Source organism: Pseudogymnoascus destructans (assembly GCF_001641265.1).
Source record: "Pseudogymnoascus destructans isolate 20631-21 unplaced genomic scaffold scaffold_6, whole genome shotgun sequence".
Taxonomy (NCBI): Eukaryota; Fungi; Ascomycota; class Leotiomycetes; order Thelebolales; family Thelebolaceae; genus Pseudogymnoascus; species Pseudogymnoascus destructans.
The window spans coordinates 925,241-951,399 of NW_020167525.1; the positions used below are offsets into that span (position 1 = coordinate 925,241).

Below are 26,159 nucleotides of genomic sequence, written 5' to 3' on the forward strand. Positions count from 1 at the left end.
CCACCCGTCAACATTTATGAACCCAACCTCTCTGATTCAACCTCCTCGCAACATCTGGATATTGCACTTTTGTATCTGATAAGAGCTATCAAGATGCTGGAATACTTCACATATAAGAAAGTAAAGAAGCACCAAGCTGAGAAGCGAGCCCGAGAAGATGCTGCTCAAACGCCGCCACTCAAACCAGTTCTAAGCCCCGACAATGAGAGATTCATCGAACACCTCGTCTCTGAAGGGACACCGCCACCACTTCCCGAACGCCCGACTGCCCCGAACCAAGAGATCGTTGTCGCCGATGAAAGCACGCCGCAGCTAGAGAGGTCTATAAGCAAGGGCAAAAACAAGGAGAACGAGAAGGGTCCAGAGAAAGCGAAGAAGAAGGAAAACCGATTCTCGTCCTTGTTTACGAAGTCGAAGAAAGACGACAAAAATGCGAAGGCAAATCTCCCGGCGGAAGAGGTTGAGAAAGAGGAAGATGATATCACCCGAGTTTTGAACGACCTCAACCTGTCGGCAGTCAACAACCGCGCACTGTCCCTCTCAAAGGAATCCAACGAGCTCATGGAGAAGTTCACCCTTGTGCTTAAAGACCTCGTCAACGGTGTCCCAACTGCATACGATGATCTGATCCATCTTTTGGATGACTCGCATGGCACACTTTCGAAGACGTATGAGCAACTTCCTTCGTTCATGAAGAAATTAATCGCGCAATTGCCCGAAAAGTGGACTAGTTCGCTGGCTCCAGAGCTTTTGGCTACCGCCGCAGAGGCCCAGAAGTCAGGTATGGCGGAAGGTGCTGCTAGTGCAGCAGCTGGCGGGGGATTTATGGGAGCAGCTAAGGGATTCTTAAAGCCGAACGGCTTGAAAGACCTTGTCACGAAACCGGGAGCGGTGGCCGGGTTATTAAAGACGATCATGAATTCCCTGAAGTTGAGGTGGCCTGCATTCATGGGCACGAATGTTTTGCTTAGCTTGGGTCTATTTGGTAAGTTATTCCACTCTACGTCACGGTATGCATTCTAACTTTATAGTTCTACTTTTCTTCTTCTGGTATTGCCACAAACGAGGCAAGGAAGTACGACTTGCAGCAGAAGGCAAGACAGAAGTGGTCGACAGTGAGGGCCGTATTGTCGAGCTTGAGGATGATTCAGCGTTGGAGTCCAGCGCGACGCCCAATGCTGAGTCGAGACGACGAAGCCGTGATTCGCGTCGTCGTGATCGCTCAAACAACAATGCTTCGCCGAGACGGCTAAGCCACGATTCGCGTCGTCTCGATAGCGGCTCTTCACCAAAGAGGAGAAGTCGTGATTCACGTCGGCAAGATGCCTTGGACGAAGCCTCTTCATCCAGACGTCGCCACGACTAAGGCAGACCAAGTGGAAAGCATTGTAATGAGAGTCAAGGGAGTCCAGAAAATCATGATTATGAACGATAGGGCTATTACCAGAAGACGGCTGTTATGCTACTGATGCGGGATGGATACAATAATGAGGCGCAAAAACGAGTTCTGGTATGCGGATGGAGGGGGATGGATCACATGTATGACCATGATTGGCAAATAATAGTCGATCAATATACCAATTTGATTTGTATCGTCTGATTCTCAAAGCAGTGCATTGATAGCCACCAACTCCCCCCCTATATGTATAAATTTCCAGCATTTGAAGATCTTTGGTATTGAGTAATATCACTCGAGAAGGCAAATCCTAGCCCTAACTCCACCTGGATCCCCATGCCCTCAATCCCTAACGCCAGCCATTCGTAATATTCCACATATCGTCTCTCAGACTTCGTCCTCGTCATCTTCCTTCTCCCCTTCCTCTGCCCCGTTTTCTACCTCTTCCTCTTCCTTGTCCTCTTGCGCTGGCCTCCTATTCCCTCCCCCACTAATCCTCCTGCCGCGATTATATGCTTCCGTCGTCGTCACAGCCTTCTCCCCAACCCACAAGCCCTTCCACGGCGTCTTGCACTTGGGACACTTTTCTTCCCTCCTCGTCCTCCAAAACGGGCCCAAACAGCCCTCATGAAGGCGCACCGTACACGAAACCGCCGAGCACCTCTGTCCCATCGTCACAATCCCCTTGCAGGCATCACAGTTCTTAATATGCTGCCACTCGCCCGCCTCCGCATCAGGATCATTATAAGTCGCCACGAGCCAGGATTTGAGCTCCATCAACGCCCGCGGAGAAATCGTAAACCACCCCGCCTCGCTGCGCTCAAACCATCCCTCATCGACCAAACTCAGCATCAGCTTCTCGGCCTGCCCGTGCGTGAGCCCCTTGTCTGCGCTCTGGCTCTCTTCGCCGGCCCCGTTGCTCTGCCGCCTCCTCTCGTCCGCTTTCGCTACTTTCATGGCCTGCATGCTCGTAATCCCCATGACTTCCTGGCGCTCGATATTGTAGGTTTCAAACATCGCATCTAGTACCCGCTTAATGAATGCGATCTCGTCTGCTGCTCTCACTGTTGCCATTTGCGTCAGGGCGTCGCTGGTGCTGTTCACGAGGGCCCATATGCGCTCTTTCGAGATCTGGTGTAGTGTGGAGCGGATCTCGTAGTCGAAGGGGGATAAGGCGTCGGAGGCGGCGTGGACGTAAGATTCGAAATCTGGCATGGTGACTTCATCGGGGCGAACAGTTTCGCCTGTATTGTAGCTAATTAGAAACTTGGAGGCAAAGCTGGAAGGGAATGGGTGAGGTACCATCTTTCACAGAGAATATGGCGGCGAGGAGGGGTCGTGCTTCCCTGAACGTCAAGGTGCCTCTTGCCATGAAGGCTTGGAGAAAGGCGCGGTTGCTATCATCGTACTGCCCGGCCGACATGAGTGGGATCTGTAACTTCAACTGTGGTAGGCTTGGGGCAAAAGTGAAATGTTTTCCAACAAATGTGGTGTTGACTCGCTCCCGCCTTGCCAGCCTTTACGTGGGGAATACGCGACTTCGCTCAGGTACGCGACCAAAAATCTAGAACAGCAGTAGTATTTCACACGTCAACCACGTCAACCACGTCAACCACGTCAACATTCAAGTCTTAATGACATGGAAAAGAAAGCAAAAATGAAAAAAAAAAAATGAAAAAAGGAAAAAAGGAAACTCCCTCGGGTGGGGTCGAACCACCAACCTCTCGATTGCAAGATTGCAAGATTTGCAAGTATAGAATTACTATTTATTTAACAGTCGAACGCGCTAGCCATTGCGCCACGAGGGATTGTTAACCACTGAGCTAAAGGCCCTGGATTGACGGATGCTGAGATGCTATGATTTGTTTAGTAACTTACTACAAAGGGGAGGAGTAAAGCCAAGAATATCACCTCGATCAGGTTCACACGATCAAGCAGACAACATGTACAAGCCATCCCTTTGAATTGCGTTATAGTTATATCCTATATCCTAAATACGTCGGCGCCTATGTGTCGGTACTCGTATCCTTGTCACCAGTGTGTGCGTCGACAGCATCCTGAAAGTCCTCATTCTGACTTCCGTCCCCATCTTCAGGTAAATCCGAGCTTGGGAGGAGCGGGGACGGTCTCTTCCTTATGGGTTGCTCGTCTGGTTTCCAGAGGAAAGATATCGACCGTAGGGGACCTCCGCTTCACTCGACTTCTTCTCTTTAACTCCATTGGCTTCATCCACTGCCTTGACCCCATTTTCGGTTGTGCTATTTGGTTTTTCAGTCTGGCTCTGGAGCGATGAAGGCCGACTGCTTGGGCTCCCGTTAAGCTTGGCAATCTCAAACCCGTCAGCCCTTGGGCTCGAGAGAGGAGAAAACCTGTCCGACCTCGGGCTAGCAAGTGGGGACCCATTCTCCCACACACCATTGACTAAACTCCTGCTACCTCTTGCCGAACTCCTTGGTGGCAGAGGTGGTGTCGGCCTTGGTGGGATGGTGACGACATTTCCTCGCGCCTTGACAACGTTGATGTGGGTCGGGCGATGCGTTGCTGCTGCCGCCTCGAAAACCACGGGCTCGTCGTCGTCCAAACCGTCGTCTGAATAATTGTCGGCCTCGCTATCGCCGTGCTTCTCGGAATCTTCGTGGTTTTGGGGTTCCGTACGCTTCTCGGACCTTTCGCGATATTGGGGCTCGGTACCCTTCTCAGACCTTTCTTGATGCTGCGGTTCCACATGCTTCGCGGACGTTTCGTGGTTTGGGGGTTCGGCATGCTTGTCGGCCCCATCGTGGTGTTGGGCTTCGGGCGATTCTTGCTCTGTTATAGTCGTGCCACTCCCATTGAACTCAGAAGCACGGCTTGAGCTCGTGAAGCCACTGTAGGGTCCGAGATCAATTTGCGTGTAGTCGACATCCGGCGGTTCTACAACTTTTTCCACAGGAGTATCAGCCGCTTCGATTGGAGTCTTTGCATGCACGCTGGACGAGTCATCCGCGTCCGTTTGTGTACCCATTGAAATACTTCGGACAGTTCGTAAGCTGGTTCTTTTCGAGTTGCTCATATAGCTGGCTCGACTGCCTGCCCCGGTTGTGTCCATACTCATCCGGTTTAGGTGTGGAAATATCGGACTCATGGGGCTCGGCTTGTATTCAAACTGTGAGCTACTCGGCCGGGAGTGGCTCCCTGCCTCTTTGATATCCAACCCGGCCTGCTCTAAAGCAAGGACGCCGAATGGATCGGGGTCATCTAGTTCGGGGATTCCGAAAACAGTTGTTGACTCGACATCGACATCTCCTGGGGCGGGTTGATCCTCCAATTCTTCCATCAGTTCCTGGTCGTAGTCCGATCGGCCCTCTGCCAGCTTCAGTGTCTCCAGGAGCATTTTTGTTTCCCTCGGTACGAATCTGACCTTTCCAGCCAAGATATTCGCTGCGGATATCCTCTCGCCATAGAACCTCTCATTTTCGTCAGTTCTTTCGATAATTACTGTGCCGTCTAACTGAACTCCAGCATAGAATCCTCTCGACTTCAGGTATGTGAACACTGGCCTGTTTATCTGCTTCCATTTCCCATCACTCTCAATCACCCCACCAACCCCAACTGGCCCTGCAACGGCACTGATTTCGCCACCAACCGTTGCTCGAATCTTCGTAAACGACTCCAAGGTCTTCCTGCTGTTGATTACCACAACGCAGTCGTATATGTCGATGCCCACTAAAAATCCTATCCCGGCGGTGTGTAGCATAATCGCTGAAGGAGGTGACCACGACCCGTCTTCCAACCGCGCGACCAAGACCCCAGATCCGCCCGCACCCGAAATCCAAAGACCTGAGCGCATTGTTGTGAAAATGGCCATCCCAACTGCATTCTTGACCACATTTGGCGGGATCTTCATAAGTACTCGTTGCTTCGCACTCTTGTTGGGACCGACTTCGCTCGGCGGCAGTTTCTCTTCTTTGTAGAAGCCATCCTCTGTGACCCAATGTTAGCAAACTATAAGACCATAAAACCATTTCACCCCTCCCCTTCAATGCGCACAACACAGGTACCGGTCCACGTCGGGAAGTATTTGTGGCCCGAGGTAAGCATGGGACTACTTACTACAGAAGCTCCTCAATATCCTCGCAGCCTTGTCACTCTCTTTGTCCAATTCGGTCGGCCAAAACGCCTCACTGCCGATTTTGTTCGTGAGCTTGTTTACCGGGGCACCGAGCTTGTCAGCCCAGCCCCAGACTTTATCGAAGCCGTGCTTGCCGCCCTTCTTTGTCCTGTCCCAGGACGGCAGCATGGAAGTAACTCTCTGCATCGCTGCCAATGGGCGCACCTACGACGTGCCCAGGAATGGCCAGACTCTTCCCCCAAGGAAGTGAGCAGCAGAAAACCCTCGCAAAAGAGGCTGAGACATCAAAGTTTACTCGGTCTTCTGATGCGCGGGAGTTGTGCACAGCAGTACAACTGATGATGTAGCATGAGCCGGATTTCAGAAGCTCTCTTGCGACGCCCGGGCCCAGGCGACAGAAATGAAATGTGAAACGGTAGAGCAATCTCGAGAGAAGTAGTGGAGTCACTGTCGGCAAGAGTTTGCATGGCAGCCACCAGATATTGTTCATGCGAGGCACAGTTTACTCGTACACACGTACAGCTCCTGGGTGCTGCGTCCGTGCCGTCTCATGCCAAAATTGGATTGGGTACAGTCGACGTCATGCCGGCCACCGCGGGGTTATTCGATTACTCTGATCATCATGGGTGCGTGGGCGTACTCTCATATTATCAATCAGCTCCCCGAAATTTCATTTCATTTTTGATATCTGTCGAGATATATCCGTACAAAATAGTAGCAACGAGGTTGAGAAATGCGCCGGTTGCAATTGCAACTTAAGGGTCTCTTGAATTTGTCTTGCACCGGGCATCCCGGCCCGGTACTGTTTTCGTCATTTATATCATGACATATTCAGGCACCTCGGTTTCATGAGGTGAAACATTGTTTCAATACTTTTGCTGTGGTTTGCTGTAGTAACAGCGTTGCCGGGCTATGGGAGCGCCATCGATTGTTCTAGCCAGGGCAATGATCACAACGATAATAATCCCGACTGTCGTTTTGTGCTTTTGCGCCGCATCATTCATTATCCATCATTACTCCTCATCCTGAACCAACTCCTTGATCTCGCCATGCGGAATGATGTTTTCCCCTAGCTCTCCATTACCATTCGTGGCCGTAGGATGAGCCATTGCTGTGTTGCGGGCCTGGTTCAGCACGACGAATCCATCCTGCATCCAAAAATCAACCTCATCGATAATGTCATAAACGATATCCTCGGCGATCTGGTCATCAAATCTATCCGAGACGGGCTTCGCTTTCTTGCCCTTCGATGCTGCTTGCGGGTCGCTTCCGACCATGTCGACCTCGTCATCATCCGCATCGGATCCAGGCGGAGGGAACCAGAAGTCGGGGCCAAGGTTGATTTCCGCAGCGCCGCCACGGAAAACACTGACTGCCGGATAGTATCCCAGCATTCCATCATCCAGACCCTCTCGGGCACCCACTTGGGCCTGCGGCAACGACGCTGGCGGTAGAAATGCGAAGAGATCCTTGAAGGCCTCGCCCATGTAAACTCCGTTTTTATAAATCTTGATGCTGGAATTTGGCAGAGTGCGCATAGCAGGCACCGGATGCGTTGCGCTTGGTTTCTGGTTTGAGCCACCGCTACCAGTTCCTGTCGGAGCAGGATTCATCAAGTCTTCGAGCTCTTTCACCGGAAGGTAATCAATCTGCTCGAAGTAGAGGTGGGACTTGAATCGTATGGGAACCCGGTCCCGTATGATATCGGAAACTGTGTGCCCCAGCTCATCGTCTTCCAGATCCACGGCTGGGTTATATCGTCCTTCAACAACCTTGCTGTGTAGAGATAGCGATGGAAGGTTAATCTCCAGTCCTACCACATCCCCGACCTCTATATTTTCACCTGGTGGAAAGAACGCCGTTGGTCGCGACAGGTGGACCTTTTGGCCAGTGACATCCCTAATTCCGTAACTGTAGGCATCGAAGCCGCACATCGATTCCAGTGTAGCCTCTCTCCTCGCCCAGCCCACTCGTACATGCCCCTCGCTTGTTTCCCCTTGTTTTGGTATTCCGCTTGTGATTTTGCATTCCCAGTAATAGCGTCCTTCTCTCACGCATACATTTGCTTTGGCCATGCGGAAACCTTTATCAGTCGAAACATGGCGACCTGCCGGGTCCACGAACATATGGCCCGCCTGATCTTCGAAATTAAGGCGTGGAGTGAACGGCGCAGTTTCGGACTGGCGGTAGAATAGGGACGAGGGGAATTCGGGGTCGGCGATACAGTGAGTATAACGATAGTTCTTTTTATTGGAGGCGCTGAGGGAGATAGACACATTAGCAGGTAACCTCCAAGTATCGGGGCGCGAAAGTCTTACTAGTCCGAAGCTTCATAGAATTGTATCGGTGCGCCATCGGGGCCTTTAATCGTATGGCTCGGGGTAAATACTGGCCCTTGTGGAGGTTCAAAATCCGCGAGCCTTGGTGGAGCTAGCTTGTAGCGCAAAGGTGCGAGGACGTCGGACGTCTTCCTCTGCTTGGCTGGGCTGGCCGGGTCTGGGCTGTCTCTTGCTTCTGTAGCAACAGGGCCTTTTGCTTCGCGCTTTTTGAATGATTCCTTCTTGGCGCGAGCTGCGCGCTCCTTAGCCGCTGGCGCCTCGTCTTTTGGCACTTTGTTGAAATCCGGGTTTAGTGGTGAGGATACGGACGGCACATGGTCATCCTCCAACACGCGCTTTTGAGGCATCGAGGAGGGGTGGGAGGTTTCCTCGGAAACTGGCGTGTCTTGGGGTGCATCTCCCATTGGCGCATCTGTGGATGAAGGTATTGTGTCCATTATGTCCATTGTGTCCATTCGCCAGCTGCATTTGTGTTTCCTACTGGCTGTCTCTTGCTTCTGTAGCAACAGGGCCTTTTGCTTCGCGCTTTTTGAATGATTCCTTCTTGGCGCGAGCTGCGAATTGTTTGAGTTGATCTGCCAGGTCCAAAATGTTTAAACTCGCGATAACACTGGCAGTATGACAAGGGGGTACCTTGCTAGCGCGATATATTTGGCCGCCACCGGGATTACTATGACCCGGAGTTGGATATCATTTCTCACTTCCGTCGACAGCACAACCCATAAACCACCCTCTGATCAACCAGTAGACTATCCGGGATGATGGGAATTGTGCTTGACTTGGGTCCTCTGAGCAGATTGAGACTATGCTTGTTATTCCCCGTTTTTGGCTTTGTGGTGAATTATATTGGAACTTTTATCATTAACTATATTATTTTCATGATAAATATTTGAATGCCCAAGAATTTATGTGTTAAAATATATACGAGCAACAGATGATACAACCATAATATCCCAACTATATTCCTAGGCTATCCCAAGAATATAATCATATCAAGCATCAAATACCTCCATCCCATTGCCATAGACCAAGCAATGCACATGGCTGCAATGCCCAACAAAAATGGCCACCCCAGCAGCATCCGGAACATTGGTTGTAGTCGTCATATCACCAACTCCTGCCTCCTGCCATACCAACTCGCCAAGCTTGAATGCTCCCTGTTCTTGTTCCGCTACTGCCTTAAATTCCCAACTTTTCACCTTTTGGTCTCCACCCACTGTGCAGAAGCGAAAGATTCCTGTCTGAGTTGGAGAATCGTGTGAGTGAGCAACAAAGCCCAGCCCACTGACAGCAGCAGCGTGGGCTGATGGAACTGTTAGCCGCAATGAAAATTCATCGCCATTGAGATACGCCAGCGACACGGCATTGTCGTCGCCTCCAGTAGCAATGATGAAACCATCGGGTCCTATTGTGAGAGTATCAAATGACAAAATGGCCGACTGGTGAACTTTAATTCTCTTCGTCACGGAAAATGTCGCAACTTCTCCTTCATCGTCATCGTTGTCCTCACCATCCTCGCCCAATGTCCATAATGCAAGATGACCATCCGTCGAGGCCGTTAGAATGTGCGACCCGCTATCCGCCGATACCATCAGTTTTATCTGTGTTATACACGAAGAAGTGTATCTTCCCTCTCCGAACTTTTCGAAACCTTCGGCTTTTGTATACCAATATCCCCTAATGGTGGAGTCAGAAAGCGCAATCACAATCAAGTACATCGACTCGGTCTTTGCAAGATTAACCTCGACGGGGTTACTCATAGCGTTAATATCGAAGCCCATAATCCGCAGGTCTCGATCCTCGCTCAGATCATCTAGAGTAGCCTCACAGACTGCCCCGAGCCCTCCCCCTAGTACGCGCGTAACCGCCCAGACATTGAACTCCTCACACCCGCCGCCACTGAACAAGTAGTGGATCTTGTCTGACGAAGCCGCCCACTGGAGGTGCTGAACCCCAGCACTGTGTTTTCGCAGGGTAACATGGCATTGGAGCCTTTCTCCGAGGACCTTGTCATGATCGTCATCGTAGTCCCATATTCTTATATTTGTATCCTCTGCTGCCGTAGCAATAAAAAGTTGATCTGGGGATATGGCACAGGTTTTGATCTCTCGTCCATGGCCGCCTGACTTCAAGACGTTGTGCGACGGATGGTATTGCTCATGTATGTGTAGTTTTGACGCTTTGGTATACGCAAAGTAGGTACCGCCGTATTGAGGTAGAAGGGAGTAAACATAGCTTCTATGAGCCCCACCGCAGTCAACCCTGCATATTTCTCTTTGCTCCGTTTCATTCCAGACAATAAACGTTTTGCCCCAAAAGCCATGGACAATCAGTGATATGCCACAGAATGAAGCCCCTTCTATCATTGGCCCAAATGGAAGCGGTGTCTGGTGAATAAGTACCAACAGGGTCAAGGCTTCATCATCATTGAGCGGGTTGACCAATGCAAGTAAAATAGCATAAGTTCCATCACGGGCTGTAACGATAAAGCGACCCGGGGTTTCGAAGGATTCTGGAACCCTTATAACAGAGGTTATTGCATCATGGCACTTGAAACTCTCGTCAAGAGCAACAATCAGCTCATTTGCTCCGGCGTCCAAATTATAAACTGCGATTTTCCCATTTCTCGATCCGAGTATGATCAAGTCACAGACCTCGCCTGCACTTGTCACTACAAATGCAGGCGGTAAATGGATGGTTTGAACATCCAATTTCCCCAACGAAGCGGGCCGGAGTGTAATAACACTAGCCTCCGAGCTCCCAAGGAGGGTTGCGAGGACTAGTAGGGTATCACTACTCGGCCTTGAAATATAAAACAGTCCCGCTACCTTGTGTTTTAAATCCGCTATTTGTTGTATGCCCCGTGATGGAGAATGCATATAAACTTTGCCATTCGCACCGGCCAATATGGCAATCCCGTGTTCTGGTATACCAGTGACAACTGAGTAAGATTTAAGGTCTGATTCAGAGCCGACGGGGAGTGACAGTTCGAGCCAAGGCTTAGTGGGAGCGGCTGACTGGACGACCACCCTTCCGGAATTCGTCGTGAAGAGAACTTGATTTGGACCGACAAGTGCGTATTTGTTAAAAGAGTCTTTTGGGGCCGCAGGCTTCTTCTTCTTCTTCTTCTTCTTCTTCTTGCTCTTTTCTGCATCCTCTGGGCTTCCATCTTTAGATTCCGTGATGACTGGAGCTTGTTCCACGACAGGCTCCTCAACTACTGGAGCTGGAGGTAGCGGTTCAACGAGATCATCCAGTGATTTGATCCAAGATATTGGGTGCCTATGGTGTTCCGGTAACTCATCCGCGATTGAACCATGAGCCATCTTTTCACTTTCTTGGTCTGCCTGCTGCCCACCAAGAAAAATATCGAACACCGAGACGGCTCCATCTGCACCGCCCGTGGCCAATCTGCTTTGTAGCTGCCCGGTAGCAAGTAAAGAAGATGACCATATATGTTTTCCAGTATGGTGTGAGAATTCCTGGATATGTGTAAGGGAGGCTTTGGGCTTTAAAGTTAACTTTTCTAGTCCAAGACCATCCTGAGTAGCATTGTCGCTAGGCGCCTTTGACCATCCATCTAGAGCCCACTGTTGCACTGTCGAGTCTTCACCGAAGGAGAGAACATTGACTGGGGTCGCCTTTTCTGACTCCGGTTCCTTGGGAGTGATAAATTTGACTTGCCAAATGCGAGAGGCATGCATCCCCATTGCACTAGCTATGCGTAGCTTTTCAGAAAGTATACCCTGTGAGTCGGGAACAACTCCGCCAAAACCAGTATCTTTTAACAGACGTTTTGTTAGCGGAGGATCTGTTGGGTTGCTATTTAACGGCGAGAGATCCCATAATCTGATGGTTCGATCATCGCTGCAGCTGGCCAAAAGTCTGGTAAGTTGACCGTCTGGCCCTCTTATCTCGGGGGAGATCTGGACCCCGAATACTGATCCTTCATGGCCGGTGAAAGTGAAAAGTATCTCGCTACTTTCTGTAGAGTCTGAAATACTCATTTTCAAGGCAATAATTTCAATTTCTCCAAATACTGTGCCGGCTGCAACCATAATGGAAGACTCTGAAGTCCAGACAACATTGGCAGAGTATAGAATTGAGCGGGAAGGCGACGACAGGCGCCGCACAGACAGTTGCTTTGAGCCATCGAGTGGTAAAACATGTAGGGCAACGCTGTGGGCTGTAATGAACATGCAACCCCCTGAAGCATCAGAGAGAGAAATAGCACAGGCCAGTAGCCAGTCAGGGGCGACCTTCTCATTGGAAACGAGCGAGCTCATGTCAGCCGACATGATGTTTTTCAAGTCAACATCGTCAAGCAAGGTAAAGGAACGGCCTCCCCAGATTGCTATTAGACCATCGCCAGATCCTTGGTCCCCCTGCACGGCGATCCCGTGGACAGTTTGGGAGTTGAAGACTCTGCATTGTGCGATGAGCCTTGAGGATTTAACTTCATAAATCTTGAGAAAGGCACCCTCTCCAACCAGAAGCAACTCATTTTGCTCTATACTCTCCGCTTGGCAGTAATATGCGAGGGCTGTGATGGGATCCAGCGAATACACATGCTGTGGAGATGTTAGCACACGACGTCCTAAATTCCATACAAGCCACTGGGCACTCCCACATACCTGGATAGCCATTTCTCACGAGAAGCAAGCAATTTCTTGTGTTATCATATTGCTATGATAATATTTGTATATCGTCGTGACCGCGAGCGTGGTACGTGGATACTCACCTTTCGATAAACTTTGGGACGAGAAAGAAACAGCCATGGCACGATCTAATCCGATCTAATCCAATCTAATCTAATCTACAGCGGCGGCAGCAATCCCGTGACCCAACGCCGAACCTAGCGATTCTAGTTATGACGTCAGAAGAGGAGAAGGGGGGCAGTTAACGAAGTTCTTTTTCATGGTGTATATTTCCCGGTAGTTCTAGGACCTAATCTACTTTCAAAGGGTCTATGGTCTATGGTCTATGGAAGGATTAAATCATAACTATGGTCATGGTCGGTCTATGGAAGGATTAAATCATAACTATGGTCATGGTCGGTCTATGGAAGGATTAAATCATAACTATGGTCATGGTCGGTCTATGGAAGGATTAAATCATAACTATGGTCATGGTCGGTCTATGGAAGGATTAAATCATAACTATGGTCATGGTCGGTCTATGGAAGGATTAAATCATAACTATGGTCATGGTCGGTCTATGGAAGGATTAAATCATAACTATGGTCATGGTCGGTCTATGGAAGGATTAAATCATAGCTGATTTTGACGCAATGGATCTTTGCTCGTGCCCGAGATCCTGTTGTTGTCTTTAAAAAGTATGACATCGGATGCGACACTCTGAGACTAGTAGTGTGCCCACTCCGAGACTTTTATAACGTGCTACTGGAGTAGTGTGCCCACCCTGTCGGCGCTTGATGCCTTGATAAACCCAAGCCGGTCGATCGTCTGAAACGACCTGGGATGGTTTTTTGGATGCTGTGAATTATCATTTGCATCCCTTGATTAACAAAATAACCATAGCCTAAATAGCCTAAATAGCAAATAGCCTAAATAGCCAAAATCAATATAGAAAATCAACAAAATCAACAAAATCAATATATAATATATCACCAAAATCAACAAATCAACAAATCAACCGGCTACGTCGAGGCTTTGGTTGTCGTGCGTAGCCCCCCCCCAAGATTCTATCCAATCACAACCTCCCATCTGCCCAAAAGTGGAACCTTTCAAACCTTAAACACACAACTATGACGCAGTCGTCCCCCCCGTCTCCCCCGTCTCCCCCGTCCCCCCCTCACCCTTCTGCTTTCTGTCTTTCGCCTTCTTCTTGACGCTTTAGCCTGAAAGTCAACTAAAGTCACTCCACCCTTGATCAAATCCTCAGCCCAGACTCTCTTCTCTCCTCCTCCTTCTCCGTCTCCGTCTCCTTCTCCTTCTCCTCCTTCTTTCTCCTCTCCTTCTCCTTCTCCTCCTTCCCCCTCCTTCTCCTCCTTCTCCTTCTTTTTGAGATCTTGCTACCTTCTACTATCAATCCAACGACTGATACATAATCCGTCCATAATAAGCACATCCTCGCTGTCAACAAACTTGTCAATCAACAGACAATGCATCGTACATATTCCCTGCGGCAGTCTCGCGCTCCGACGGCGTCGCAGCTCCAGAACCCACCGCCTCCACCATCGACAACCAAGTCGGGGCGCATTTTTGGCCGGGGCGGCATTGGCCATGGATTGAGGAAGCATGCGTATGTTTGAACCCTTTGCGCAACCCTGGATACATAACTAATTCCTAATTCGCCTTGGCAGTGCTGGCTTCGGTAGCACCGAGCTGAGCAAGAAGCTCGCCCAGCTCGTGAAGATGGAGAAGAACGTTATGAGGAGCATGGAGCTCGTCGGCAGAGAGCGCATGGAAGTTGCTGTAAGCTTGCGACACCAGATCCGCTTGCTGTCGCCTTTACTGACATCACATAGCAACAATTGTCGATCTGGGGTGAGGGGTGCGACGATGACGTATCCGATGTGACCGACAAGCTTGGTGTGCTGCTCTACGAAATGGGTGAGCTCGAGGACTCCTACGTTGACCAGTACGATCAATACCGCGTCACCATCAAGAGCATCCGCAACATTGAGTCGTCGGTGCAGCCAAGCAGAGACCGTAGGTTTCTTCGTTCCTCAATGCGCCTACCATGATACTAATTCAATGCAGGCAAGCAGAAGATCATAGACCAAATCGCGCAACTAAAATACAAGGAGCCCAACTCCCCCCGAATTGTTATCCTCGAGCAGGAGCTTGTCCGCGCCGAAGCCGAGTCGCTCGTCGCCGAGGCCCAGCTCTCGAACATCACCCGCGAGAAGATCAAGGCAGCATTCAACTACCAATTCAATGCCCTCCGCGAGCACAGCGAGAAGCTAGCCACCATCGCTGGTTACGGAAAGCACTTATTGGAGCTGATTGACGACACCCCAGTCACCCCTGGCGAGACCAGAGCTGCATACGATGGTTACGAGGCCAGCAAGGCCATCATCCAAGACTGTGAGGATGCCCTCACCAACTGGGTCGACTCCAAGGCTGCTGTCAACGCAAAGCTATCCAGCCGCGCACGCACCCTGTCCCAGCGCCGCCGAAACAACATCGCCCGTAACGCAGAGGGCCAGGACCTTTCTGGCCAAGACAGCTCATACAAGGACCGCGAGCCTGGCATGTGGGTCCCAGCTAGCGCGCACCAGGGCGTCGATGATTATGATGATGAGGAGGACGAGGACAGGCACTCTGTGCAGGAGAGTGAGATTCTCAACGGCGAGAGCAGAGGTCGTCTGCACGAGGCCTCGGTTGAAGCCTAAGGGCGCCGGGGTTGGAATGGCCTTTCTTTGGTGTTTGACGAGTTGGGAGTTTTGCGGGAAACTTGATCCCGGAATCTCATTGCTTTCTTTTCTTTTCTTATACAACATGTGTTTCGCAACGACCCGATGTTAATAAAATAATATGTTGTTTATACTTTGCTTTGAGTTTCCGAAAATGTTAGCCTTGTATTCATAACTTGTGTTTCTAAACCGTAGGCCTGATGCAACCCTGAAGATTCAGTGCCCACTTATATCCGTAGGTTCTCGTTGCCAGCCAGGTGTCTTATCGTCCGGGCTTTTGCAACGGCATCCTGCACAGCGTTCGGCTTATATACCCTTCGCATATGCCCGTTCATTTCCATTCCCAATTCGTCGTGTACGAATCGAATATTCCGTGCTATCCATAACCACCTAGTAAAAGTACATGTGAATCCCACAATAGCCAGAGCGGGGTGCTATACGGCTTCTGACGCCGTTGTTGTAGTAGTTCCAGTCTGCGATTTCAGCATATTGCCCGACCACGACCCCGTGGATTTCATCTGCGACGCGAATTGTTCGAGCTCGACCTTCGTGATATGCTCGCCCGGCACAACGACCAGACCCAGATAGCGGGATGTCATTTCCAACGTGACCGAGCCAGTACCGGAAGTTTGTGGAAGGGACGATTCTGAGGGTAGGCGGTATTCGTAGGTACGTGCGAGGATCATATTGCGATCCTATCCCGTCACTGTTAGCTGCGGGGTGTTTGAAATGTGCAGTAGGGAGGAGGGGGAAATGGCTACCGAATCTGTGCATTTGAACTCGCCGAGGAACATTCGCTTGTCAGTCGTTGTGACACGAAGGCTCTTGTTTAAAAGGCCATTGAGATAATCCTTTGCCTCGGCGTTCGTAGTCGCCATCTTGCTCTGCAGTTGATGTCAAAATTTTAGTCGTCCACCTTAGTGACAAGACGCTGATATCCATGGCGATACTGATAACGATAAGGGCGTTGGATAACTCACGTGACTTCGCGTTAAGTACGTCACGAATACCCAATGACTCGTCGAGAAGGCGAATGGATGCCTTCAGTAGATAAAACTCGAGCCATCGCCGACGAAACCGCCAACATGATGCCCGAAGTCTCCGTAAACTGCGACAAGGCACCCTGCTGATATTGCAGCGAAGGCAACGTCGGGATCGACTCCTGCGACACAAGCAAACACTGCCTGCGAGGTCCGCCACCTCCATGAACGATGGGTGTGACCCAACTCTGGTCGGTGCTGCACCCATGCGCCAGACCTACGAAGCTGGAAGCTCTCAACCGCAAGCGCCTTGCGGTTGACGCGTCAATTTGGATATACCAGTTCCTAAAAGCGGTGCGCGACAAGGAGGGGAATGCGCTCCGCAACTCTCACGTCGTTGGCTTCTTCCGGCGCATCTGCAAACTGCTGTATTTCGGAATCAAACCGGTGTTTGTATTCGATGGTGGCGCGCCTGTGCTGAAACGGCAGACGATTCTGGGCCGGAAGCGATGGAGAGAGGGAAGACGCGATGATGCGACTAGGACGGCGGGGAAGCTGCTTGCAATGCAGATGCAGCGGGTGGCGGAAGGGGCGGAGGAGAAACGGAATCGAGAGATTGAGGTTAGAGGCCGTCCTACAGAGGCTGTAGAGGGTGAGGAACTACCGGATGATCAGAACTTGGTCTACGTCGACGAATTGGGCATGAACCACCAGGAGAGGCAACAGAGCCGGAAGTTTGTGAAGAAGAACCAATACCATCTGCCGGATTTGAATGGTGATATTTCAAATATGGGACAGCCGAATGATCCTCGAATTATGTCTGCAGAAGAGCTGGAGGAGTTTGCAAGACAGCACAATAGTGGGGAGAACGTGGACTTGTACGACTTCAGTAAAATCGATTTTGATGGAGACTTTTTTAAGTGTTTACCGCCTGCTGACAGGTATAATATCCTCAATGCTGCGAGGTTGAGATCCAGGCTCAGGATGGGGTTGAGCAAAGAGCAACTCGAGGAGATGTTTCCGGATAGGATGGCATTCTCGAAATTCCAAGTCGACCGAGTGAGGGAACGAAACGAATTAACGCAGCGATTAATGAACTTGAATGGGATGAACGCCGAAGAGGCCATGTTCGGCGTGGGCAATGGTAGAATTGCGGGCGAAAGAGGCCGGGAATACATGCTTGTGAAGAATGAAGGAGTGGAGGGTGGATGGGCGTTGGGTGTTGTTAGCAAGGATAGAGACCAAGGGGAACGAAACAAGCCGATAGACGTTGATGCTTTGCATGAACGAAGACAGGTTAAACCGACAGATGAAGAGCTCGAGGATGAGGATGAGTTTGAAGATGTCCCCGTCCAAGGACTCAATCGGCTTCCCACGGAACAAGCGCGATTCCAGCAACAAATGGACCAAGTTAGGGCGCTCCAATTGGCTGACGAGGATGCTGCAAAAAAGGATCAAGCTCCAACAAACTCTCTTTTCGTAGAACAAGACGAGGCCGAAGACTTGTTCGAAGAGAGCGAGCAAGTCGACGAAGAGGAAGAGCTGAATCGTGCGATTGCGATGTCGTTGCAGAAAAGCTTTGCGGCTGGGGAATCTGAAGAAGAAGACGATTTCGAAGATGTTCAGATGCCCTCATATGAGCAGAAGTCAGCTAAAGACTACCGGCCACTTCAAAAGAGTAGTGGGAATGGAATGATCCATATTGTCAATAACAGGGCTAATGCTGCGGTGCCAAAGCGCATGGCTGCCGAGAGCAGCGACGAGGAGGAGAACCTGCAGGATATTCTTGCTACAGCGAGGAAGCAGAAGGGGGTTGCTGGGAAGATGGCGCCATCAGCACCTACCTCTTCACTGAGCGCTGCTGCGAATCCGTTTGGCGGGCCTCTACCATTTGAGAAACTCGATTTGAAGAAATCCATATTCAGTGGATATGCCAAGGCCCGCCCTAACAAAGCCAAAAGTACTGAAAAGGAAAAGGATAATGAAGATTTGGCTGGGGGATTTGAGCGTGAGGGTAGCGTCGAAAAAGCAAGACCACTTCCACCGTGGCTAGCCAGCACGGGGGATATCCGGTCCGATGTGAAAGAGCAGATGGCCAAAGATCAGCGAGTGAACGCTGCAGATTATGAGAGGCGTTTGGAAGAGGAGAAAATATATAGGCGCGATCATGGCGTCATTGAGATCGAGTCTTCAGATGAAGGCAGTGACATTGAGATCGTTGAAGCGCCGGCACCAAAGGTCGCCGCTGCAGACGGAAGGTTATCACCCTCCGACAAGGCGAAACCCGAGCAAGATTCTATTGCCAGCATAAGTAATAAGCCGGCTGACATGTCTCAACAACACGCTGAAAAAAGCACCCCAGCTGTGCTGGAAGACAGAGGCGAGGAGGCAAACTTGCCTTCAGAAGAGGAGCCCGTTGAATGGTCAGAAAGTGACCGAGACGAGCCCTCCGGAAAACTACGACGGAGTGAGAGTTCTGGATTGCCCAGGGAAGTTCCACCATCGAAGGCTCCGGCCCATGAAAAGAGCCCCTCCCCTACATTTGAGGATGTCGAATTGAACGGACCAATGCCAACAGCGGTGCCTCCCACTCTCCAAGGACAAGACGATATCTTTGCCGCAGAGAATGACGACGCTTTTGACCGCCAGGCTGCCCATACAATTTCTGATGATGAATTTGGCGACTTGAGCGACCCCGAAGACGAAGAACTACTTGCACATCTTGCCCTCGAAGCAGAAGAGCACGCACGTTTTGCCAGTAGCCTCAACAACAAGGCTCCACAGGTTAACCAAGAAGACTACGAGCGAGAGCTCAAACAACTTCGCAACCAGCAAAAGAAGGACCGTCGTGATGCAGACGAGGTATCTCATATCATGGTCACAGAGTGCCAAGCACTTCTCCGTCTGTTCGGGCTGCCATACATCACAGCCCCCATGGAAGCCGAAGCCCAATGTGCCGAGCTCGTCACACTCGGCCTAGTCGACGGAATCATCACCGACGATTCGGACGTCTTCCTCTTCGGCGGCACGCGAGTCTACAAAAACATGTTCAACAGCAACAAATTCGTCGAATGCTACCTCGCCTCCGACCTCGAAAAGGAGCTCTCCCTCCCCCGCGACAAACTCATCGAATTCGCTCATCTCCTAGGCAGCGATTACACCGAAGGACTCCCTGGAATCGGCCCCGTCACAGCCTTGGAAATCATCTCCGAATTCCCGTCCTCCGACGGTCTTCAGGAGTTCAAAGACTGGTGGTACGACGTGCAGCATAACCAACGCCCCAAGGAAGCAGATAGCACCTCTTCCTTCCGGAGGAAATTCCGGAAATCTCAAGCCTCGAAGCTCTTCCTGCCCCCCGCCTTCCCGAGCAAGGCAGTCACAGAAGCATACCTCCACGCCGACGTAGATAGCACGCCTGACCCCTTCCAATGGGGCGTCCCGGACCTGGATAACTTGCGCTCCTTCCTCATGGCTACGATAGGGTGGACACCAGAGTGCACGGATGAAGTCCTCGTCCCTGTCATCCAGGACATGAATCGCCGTGAAGCGGAGGGGACGCAGGCGAATATCACGCGGTACTTTGATGGTGCTGTTGGGGCGGGCGCGCGGTCTGGTGGGGTGGGAGCGAATAGGGGGAAGGGGAGTAAGAGGATGAGTGCTGCGGTGAGGAAGCTGAAGACGGCGGGGGCTGGGGGGTTGGATAGGACGTTTGCGGATGAGGCGGCGGAGTGGGCGAGGAGGAATGAGTTGAGTGAGGCGGCGCAGGTGGCGAAGCAGGTGAAGAAGGGGAGGGGTAGGAAGAGAGGGGTGAGGGAGGATGGGGGGGAGGCGGATGATGAGGGTGTGGAGTATGGGGATGGTGAGTCTGGTGATGCGGAGGTGCAGACGAAGAGTAAGAGGGTGAGAACATCTAGAGGGGGGAAAGCCTAGGCTGCCGGGATGGGTTTATATTTGTTGACATATATGAGAGATTGGTAATAGACCACAATAATACCCACAGCTTTGGAAGCTGGAAATGTTTTCATAAGCGCATTAGTTCTGTAATACTTTTCCTGTACCATCTATAAAAATCCAATGCGCCCGTCTACTCTCCTAAACCACAATATCAAGAACCTCTCCCCCCTTCCCAACCTTCTCAACCTTCATCCACCCCCCACTATCCACCCGCACAATAAGCCCATCAACACAAACCCTCAACCACTTCCCCTCATTCCCTTCCACTGACGCCTCCTTGAAATCGATTTTCAGCACCTCAACCTCTTCATACCCCACGAGTCCATCGTTTCTATTCACATGCTTCCCGCCGCTGTATGCGCCTGCCATGACACCCATGATCTCCTCGCCGGAGCCGGAGTCAAAGTGAACTACCCTCATCACCTCATCCAGCGGGGTTGTGGCGGGGGAGATGGTAAACGTCTTCTCGAGATTTGAAACGAGGGTACAAAGTATATACGCATGCCTCTCCCTCTCCACCACCCTCTCCTTCCCCCTTGATGTAATCGTCAACCCCGCCTTATACCGATGCGGCGCCCCCAGCAACTCCTGCGCCACAATCCCAAACCTCTTATCCCCAAACTCCCTCAACTCAGCCGTATCCGAGTCCGCCACGAGCGTAGAATGAAACCCATACGACGCCACGATGCAGCCGTGTAACTCATTATTAGGGAGGGGCGTAGCGGTGCGTCCTTCGTTCGTGAGGAGGGATGCAGAGGAGAAGGAGGCGCGGAAGTGGGGGAGGGGCCGGGAGGTGGGGAGAAGGAGGGTAGTGAGGGCGTGGTGGAGGGGGGAGAGGGGTGGGGTGGGGAGGCGGTGGGTTGAGTGGAACAGGGCGTTGCCGGTGCCGAAGGGGAAGAGTGCTATTGCTGGGCGGGTGTAGGTGCTGGGTTGTGTTAGCTGGTGGTTACTGTTATTGGGTATGAAAGGGAAAGGGGGATATAACCTAGAAACCTCGGCGCCAACAAGTCCATTCAACAACTCCACGACTCCTCCATCTCCACTCAGTAGGATGACAGTCTGCCGCACCCCCTTCGCCGCCTTCTCACGCAGTGTCCCCTCCGCGAGTTCCGTGATCGTCTCGTGCGATGTCGTGTGCACGACTTGATACTCATTTTCGCCCAGTCCCAGCACTTTCAGTGCAGGCGCGAGGACGGATTCGAAGAATGCGGCTGCTTTTGCTGTACCGGATTTGGAGGAGATGACGACGTGGATGTCTTCTGCTGGGAGGGAGAGGTGGGGAGTGGGCGAGCTGAGGAGGTGTGGGGTGATGAAGGATGGTGGTGCGCCGAGGAGGGTTGTCTGGTGTAGTTGTACGTCTGGGACGGGGAGGGCGGTGTTTTCTGGCGAGGAGACGGCGGGGATGGTGTAGACGGTGTGTGCTGGAGGGGTAGTTGAGGTGGCGATGATGGCTAGGACGTCGCTTTCGAGGATGGTGCCCTTATCCTCGACGCTGCTGACGGTGCCTGGCGCCTTTGCCCATGTGAGAGCGTTATTTCCATAAGTGAACTCCGCGGGTTCAGCATTGACGGTAGCTTCGGAGGTGGTCATTGCTATCGGGGTGAGAGGAAGAGTGTATATATATCAGAGCTTGGGAGAAGACAGATAGTGAACGAAGGGGTCTACCCCTCCGCCTAAAATCGACAGTCGTTGTGTTGATAAACACACAAATTAGTAACTGTAACGACCCCGCGGTCCGTCTCTGGTTCCTGGCGCCGCCGATTACATGGCTGATAAGACAAGAAATCTCTCCAGCCTCCCACCAGCACCAGGACAACAACAAAGTACGGGGCGTGCAAGCAGCGACTCGCACCCAGCCTTGGCCTCCTTCTGCCCCCTATCCAGTCGCATACTGATGATAGAAACCCTCGGTGGGCGGCGAGCTCAGCCTCCTTTTATGTTCGGTGTCGACGCTACGGCTAGAGCCATACGAATATCCTCCCCCCCTATCTCACTCACAATCACCGAAGCAAGAGCAGCAGCAGCAGCAGTGTAGTAAGTATAAGCAAAGTGATATATTATTCTATATCCTCTAGATCCCCCCCATTATCCCCAGTCCATACCAGACATATCCTCCCAAATACAGCCATAATGCCAGCTACATACAAGCATTTCCCCTTGTCCCATATAGCACAAATTGATATAATATAATCCCACCCAATGCAACCCAAAACGCCACGCTCAACACATATTAAACACAAATCCCACCCTTGAATCTACAACACCAACCCACTCACCAGCGCCAACCCCCCAAAACCTCCCAGCTAACCACCCTCGCCACGCTTGCAGCACCTTTCTTCGCCCCCGTCACAGCCCCATCACCCTTCCCACTCCCCGCAACCGCCAACCCCAAATCCTCATTCGTATCCCCCCCGGCCGCCGTTCCGTCCGCCACAACCGCATCAAGACTCGAAACCTTCTTCCCCACCAACTTCGTCTCCCCAATGGGTTCCCCATCCGAATAACTCCCCTGCACACAAGATTGCCCGGTCCCCCCCCCAATCCCCCACGCGAGCTGCGCGACCGTCTCCCAGATATTCGTCACATTCGCCAGCATCGCGGGTGTGTAAAACACCCTGCAGTTCGCGGATTCATTCAGCAACTGCATCGGCGTGTCGCTGCCGGGGTGGTAGCCGCTGCGGAAGTTGACGGTGGGGGGGTTCGCCATGGCGATGGGGAATTGCTTGGGGAGGTAGGCAGCCCACTTCTTCTTCTGCTCCGCAGTCCCAAAATCCGCCAGCGTCGCAGCGACAGACGCTTCGATAGCAGCCCACGGCTCGACGAGAACGCCCTTCGTCCCACCCACCGCCTGCATAGGACCAAATACCGGGCGGCCTCCTAGGACGACAGAGCGGACGCCGCCGAGGCGGCGCATAAGATCGCTGAAGACGGCGCAGGTGGAGGAGCAGTAGCCGTCGTGGAGGAGGATGATGTCTTCCGCGGCATAAGGCTGCGCGGGGGTGTCAGCGAGTGGGCCGTAGCCGGAGACGGACACGATGGTGTCGCCTTGGTAGAGGTGGGGGCTGGAGAAGTTGTAGCGCATGATTTGGGTGTAGGAGGCGCTGTTGATGGTGACGGGCCCCCGGAGGGCGGCCCAGGAGGCGAAGGCGAGTTGGTCGGCGTCGACGGAGTTGATGTAGTGAATGGGGGAGAGGTACATGTCGGCGGGGGTGAGGCCGGTGTTGGCGAAGGAGCCGGTGGCCGCGTCGGAGAGGGTGATGGTGCCGAAGGCTGTGCCGATGATGTCGAGGGCCGTGGAGTAGCGCATGCGTGCACCGATGTCGGGTTCTTTGGAGGGGAAGAATTGCTTGAAGGTGTCGTAGCCGAGGAAGAGGGAGCCGCCGCCGTTGGAGGAGACGTCGATGACCATCTTGGTGCGGCCTTTGGATTTGGCGTATTTGAGGAATTTCTGGATCAGGGCTTGGAACTCGACCCCGTCGCCTGGGGCGACGGGGTCGAAGGTGTTCATGCTGAGCACGGCGACTTCGTTGAGGCCGAAGCCGCTGAGGAAGAAGGCGCCCAGCCCGACCTCCTTCTGTGCGTGCTGGATGACGGGTTGGGGGTAGTGTGGCGGGACGAGGCGCTTTTCGACGTACCTCTTCTTAAGGGACCTGGATGATGAGGAAGTTGAAGAAGAGGAGGCAGTCTTGGGGGCAACGAAGGTGCTGTAGAAGCTCTTGCCGTCAATGACCTGGGACCATTTCTCCTTGAGGGCGGTTGGGATAGCGGCGTAGCACTGGATGGTCTTGGTGTTGCCATTGGCCCTGGTGGCGGTGAAGTTAGACCCAGGGTAGAACCAGGGCATGACGAAGGAGCCAACGGAATCAGACTGTTGGCGCGCGAAGAGAACGTTCCAGCGGGCATCGGCGTCGTGGAAGAGTTGATGGTTTGATTCCTTTGTGAGATAGTCTACGACAGTCTGTCCATCGATCGACACAATAGGAGACGCATTTGGGTTGGTGAGGTCGGTGGTAAAGTAAACCTGTGGCAATGACTTTCCATCGGCGGAAACAGAGATCAAGGAGCCCTCGTAAGCGCCATTGGTAGCACCGCCACGGTACCAATCCAAGGAGCTGTAAAACGTGTTGCCCAGGAAAGTGTAGTGACCATCGAAGGACAGGCCCGTGATGAGGGCCATCTGCTCCTCAAACTGGTATTGGTTCTTATACTTTCCCGCCTTGATATCGACGATCACCTGATCGAGCAAGCCTATGATATCGACGGGTGCATTTGCGTAGCCCTTCCCGGGGTTCTTGATGTCGCCGAGCGTCGAGTGGAACTCGCTGAGCTTCTGGAAGTTCTCGACGGTGGCAAGGCCGACATCCGCGTCGAAGGGGACGGAGGAGAGACATGCAAATCCGGTCTGTGGGGGAAAGAGTCAGCAGGAGGCGCTTGGGGGGGCTTGGGATGGGAGGGACACAAACCGCTGCTGGGATGGCATTGCCGCGCAGATAGAGGTTCCTAACAGTAGCACATGGCTCTGTGCCCGAAGCAGCCGCCACGAGGGAGACTGCCGATGCCAGGACGGCAGCAATGGCAGCGCGTCGCGCCATGGCGGGGGATTGAAAGGGGAGAAAGAGGGGAAACGCAAGACCGAAGCAGAACAAGGAGCGTGAAAGGGAAGGGGATAAGAGACGACAAAATCGGAGGCAAAAGACGCAAGACGCAGAAAGAGCGAGCAAACGACGAGTCGACGAGATATATATGAAGAGCAGTAGCTAAGAGAAGAGAGAGAGTGAGGAGTGGAGCGCGAGCGCCCTGCCTCTTCGACCTCGCCGTGTTTTCGAAATGCGCCTAGCCTCTCTCCTTCGTTGGCTGGACCTGGAAGACCGGCAGGCAAGAGAGAGGCTGAGGAAAGGGAAGGGAGGAACGCCCCATTGCTTGGCAGGTCGAGAAGCCATCCAGGGTTCTGTGTGGAAGGTTGTGATAGCATCCTTGTTGACAAGACATGTACGCCGCTGTATGGTGTTTTAGTATGGCGGCTAAAATCATCCGTCATCAGAGCGTTTTAGCATTGCCTGATCCATGCCAAGTTGACCTAGATAGAATCTATTAGTATTAGAGCATACGTAAGTAACCCTGTTTAGTGCTTACTGTACTGTAGTCCACTGTAAGGCCTGAATAGGCAATTCTAAAATGAGTTGGAATCGAGGCTTTGAAATGTTGTGATCATGATTTTCGTGAGTTCACCTATGACATGACAAGGGAAATTACTAGTAAATTGTATGTAATTCTCCCATTCCGGCCATACCCCCTACGGCGTTTCCTTTGTAGTCCCCGATGTGACTAGAGCCCTTTGTTCCCTCTGTAAAATACTGGCCTTTGATGAATTTTTCTACTTCAGTCAGTGCTTTGGAACTGGGCGGGTGGAGGGAGAGGTGGTGCCAGCCGGAAAAAGATATGGTGCCAGCCGGAAAAAGATACAGATAGAGAGACCGGGTAAAGCCAGACTTGGAGACTGCTCTTTGTGTAGTCCTAGCTCGCCTTGCGTATCCAGGACGTTGGTCAACCTGCGCTGATATTACCAATCTCTATCAACAAGTACAACAAGCTGGGAATGTACATGACACTATGGATCTTTCGAGCTTTTTAAATCCAGTCGATGAGGATATACAAGAGTTAGAGGGGTGGGAGGATTTTCAAGGGGGGGATGCTATTCTTGAGGATATCATGTCACAATACATCCCAGATACCACTCAAGATGATGAGGAAGAGGATGAGCCTTCACAGCCTGTGCCAACTACACAAGCTGTGATTAACGCCATTCAAGTTCTGATTGAGTTTACAGAATCTGGGAATAGTGACACCTCAGAAGCACCAACGTTCTCATGTTCTTTGGAACGTTTTGAGAGACAGTTAAGGCTCCTTGAAGCCAATTCACAAAGGCAGGGGACATTAGACTCATGGTTTATGTAAATAGCTTCAATTTTTAATTTAATCACGTGTAATACATTTACTC

General features: G+C 51.8%; 12 protein-coding genes and 1 non-coding gene across 13 annotated transcripts; 4 read left to right on the forward strand and 9 right to left on the reverse strand.

Moving 5' to 3' along the window:
• The first annotated feature begins 42 nt into the window (after positions 1-42).
• VC83_03442 (uncharacterized protein) lies at positions 43-1,590 on the forward strand. The gene is made up of 2 exons (XM_024467089.1): positions 43-985; positions 1,032-1,590. The coding sequence occupies exons 1-2, from the start codon at positions 94-96 to the stop codon at positions 1,364-1,366; spliced, it is 1,227 nt and encodes a 408-aa protein (XP_024325887.1). The 5' UTR covers positions 43-93; the 3' UTR covers positions 1,367-1,590.
• VC83_03443 (uncharacterized protein) lies at positions 1,591-3,006 on the reverse strand. The gene is made up of 2 exons (XM_024467090.1): positions 2,699-3,006; positions 1,591-2,640 (listed from the first exon to the last, which is right to left on the reverse strand). Exons 1-2 carry the CDS (start codon positions 2,817-2,819, stop codon positions 1,784-1,786), a joined length of 978 nt encoding a protein of 325 aa, XP_024325888.1. The 5' UTR covers positions 2,820-3,006; the 3' UTR covers positions 1,591-1,783.
• Positions 3,007-3,088: 82 nt separating this feature from the next.
• VC83_03444 lies at positions 3,089-3,204 on the reverse strand (the record flags this gene model as incomplete). The annotated part of the gene is made up of 1 exon: positions 3,089-3,204. It is a non-coding gene; the product is annotated as a tRNA-Asn (tRNA).
• Positions 3,205-3,530: 326 nt separating this feature from the next.
• On the reverse strand, positions 3,531-5,693 carry VC83_03445 (uncharacterized protein; the record flags this gene model as incomplete). The annotated part of the gene is made up of 2 exons (XM_024467091.1): positions 3,531-5,359; positions 5,489-5,693. 2 exons carry the CDS (start codon positions 5,691-5,693, stop codon positions 3,531-3,533), a joined length of 2,034 nt encoding a protein of 677 aa, XP_024325882.1.
• An 827-nt stretch (positions 5,694-6,520) lies between these two features.
• On the reverse strand, positions 6,521-8,292 carry VC83_03446 (uncharacterized protein; the record flags this gene model as incomplete). The annotated part of the gene is made up of 2 exons (XM_024467092.1): positions 6,521-7,766; positions 7,826-8,292. 2 exons carry the CDS (start codon positions 8,290-8,292, stop codon positions 6,521-6,523), a joined length of 1,713 nt encoding a protein of 570 aa, XP_024325883.1.
• Positions 8,293-8,742: 450 nt separating this feature from the next.
• Positions 8,743-12,599, reverse strand: VC83_03447 (uncharacterized protein). Its single transcript, XM_024467093.1, has 2 exons — positions 12,481-12,599; positions 8,743-12,417 (listed from the first exon to the last, which is right to left on the reverse strand). The coding sequence occupies exons 1-2, from the start codon at positions 12,490-12,492 to the stop codon at positions 8,839-8,841; spliced, it is 3,591 nt and encodes a 1,196-aa protein (XP_024325884.1). The 5' UTR covers positions 12,493-12,599; the 3' UTR covers positions 8,743-8,838.
• A 498-nt stretch (positions 12,600-13,097) lies between these two features.
• VC83_03448 (uncharacterized protein) lies at positions 13,098-13,936 on the reverse strand (the record flags this gene model as incomplete). The annotated part of the gene is made up of 2 exons (XM_024467094.1): positions 13,098-13,699; positions 13,758-13,936. 2 exons carry the CDS (start codon positions 13,934-13,936, stop codon positions 13,612-13,614), a joined length of 267 nt encoding a protein of 88 aa, XP_024325880.1. The 3' UTR covers positions 13,098-13,611.
• On the forward strand, positions 13,647-16,267 carry PIL1 (Eisosome core component). Its single transcript, XM_024467095.1, has 4 exons — positions 13,647-14,110; positions 14,172-14,283; positions 14,337-14,520; positions 14,572-16,267. The coding sequence occupies exons 1-4, from the start codon at positions 13,971-13,973 to the stop codon at positions 15,204-15,206; spliced, it is 1,071 nt and encodes a 356-aa protein (XP_024325881.1). The 5' UTR covers positions 13,647-13,970; the 3' UTR covers positions 15,207-16,267.
• On the reverse strand, positions 15,662-16,105 carry VC83_03450 (uncharacterized protein; the record flags this gene model as incomplete). Its single annotated transcript, XM_024467096.1, has 2 exons — positions 15,662-15,922; positions 15,989-16,105. 2 exons carry the CDS (start codon positions 16,103-16,105, stop codon positions 15,662-15,664), a joined length of 378 nt encoding a protein of 125 aa, XP_024325675.1.
• Positions 16,241-20,238, forward strand: RAD2 (DNA repair protein; the record flags this gene model as incomplete). Its single annotated transcript, XM_024467097.1, has 3 exons — positions 16,241-16,330; positions 16,366-16,418; positions 16,483-20,238. The coding sequence occupies 3 exons, from the start codon at positions 16,241-16,243 to the stop codon at positions 20,135-20,137; spliced, it is 3,798 nt and encodes a 1,265-aa protein (XP_024325674.1). The 3' UTR covers positions 20,138-20,238.
• VC83_03452 (uncharacterized protein) lies at positions 20,239-22,199 on the reverse strand. Its single transcript, XM_024467098.1, has 2 exons — positions 21,147-22,199; positions 20,239-21,086 (listed from the first exon to the last, which is right to left on the reverse strand). The coding sequence occupies exons 1-2, from the start codon at positions 21,749-21,751 to the stop codon at positions 20,300-20,302; spliced, it is 1,392 nt and encodes a 463-aa protein (XP_024325673.1). The 5' UTR covers positions 21,752-22,199; the 3' UTR covers positions 20,239-20,299.
• A 1-nt stretch (position 22,200) lies between these two features.
• Positions 22,201-24,753, reverse strand: VC83_03453 (uncharacterized protein; the record flags this gene model as incomplete). The annotated part of the gene is made up of 2 exons (XM_024467099.1): positions 22,201-24,563; positions 24,625-24,753. 2 exons carry the CDS (start codon positions 24,751-24,753, stop codon positions 22,434-22,436), a joined length of 2,259 nt encoding a protein of 752 aa, XP_024325672.1. The 3' UTR covers positions 22,201-22,433.
• A 1,018-nt stretch (positions 24,754-25,771) lies between these two features.
• On the forward strand, positions 25,772-26,116 carry VC83_03454 (uncharacterized protein; the record flags this gene model as incomplete). The annotated part of the gene is made up of 1 exon (XM_024467100.1): positions 25,772-26,116. The coding sequence occupies one exon, from the start codon at positions 25,772-25,774 to the stop codon at positions 26,114-26,116; it is 345 nt and encodes a 114-aa protein (XP_024325679.1).
• Positions 26,117-26,159: the final 43 nt, after the last annotated feature.

What these genes read in the sequence shown, in the direction of transcription:
- VC83_03442 (XM_024467089.1), top strand. Translation starts at nt 94, where the DNA reads ATGCTGGAATACTTCACATATAAGAAAGTAAAGAAGCACCAAGCTGAG. An exon ending in GCTTAGCTTGGGTCTATTTG is followed by an intron (nt 986 to 1,031) that starts GTAAGTTATTCC and finishes CTAACTTTATAG; the next exon opens with TTCTACTTTTCTTCTTCTGG.
- VC83_03443 (XM_024467090.1), bottom strand. Translation starts at nt 2,819, where the DNA reads ATGTCGGCCGGGCAGTACGATGATAGCAACCGCGCCTTTCTCCAAGCC. An exon ending in CATATTCTCTGTGAAAGATG is followed by an intron (nt 2,641 to 2,698) that starts GTACCTCACCCA and finishes GCTACAATACAG; the next exon opens with GCGAAACTGTTCGCCCCGAT.
- PIL1 (XM_024467095.1), top strand. Translation starts at nt 13,971, where the DNA reads ATGCATCGTACATATTCCCTGCGGCAGTCTCGCGCTCCGACGGCGTCG. An exon ending in CATGGATTGAGGAAGCATGC is followed by an intron (nt 14,111 to 14,171) that starts GTATGTTTGAAC and finishes TCGCCTTGGCAG; the next exon opens with TGCTGGCTTCGGTAGCACCG. An exon ending in GAGAGCGCATGGAAGTTGCT is followed by an intron (nt 14,284 to 14,336) that starts GTAAGCTTGCGA and finishes GACATCACATAG; the next exon opens with CAACAATTGTCGATCTGGGG.
- VC83_03452 (XM_024467098.1), bottom strand. Translation starts at nt 21,751, where the DNA reads ATGACCACCTCCGAAGCTACCGTCAATGCTGAACCCGCGGAGTTCACT. An exon ending in GTTGGCGCCGAGGTTTCTAG is followed by an intron (nt 21,087 to 21,146) that starts GTTATATCCCCC and finishes AACACAACCCAG; the next exon opens with CACCTACACCCGCCCAGCAA.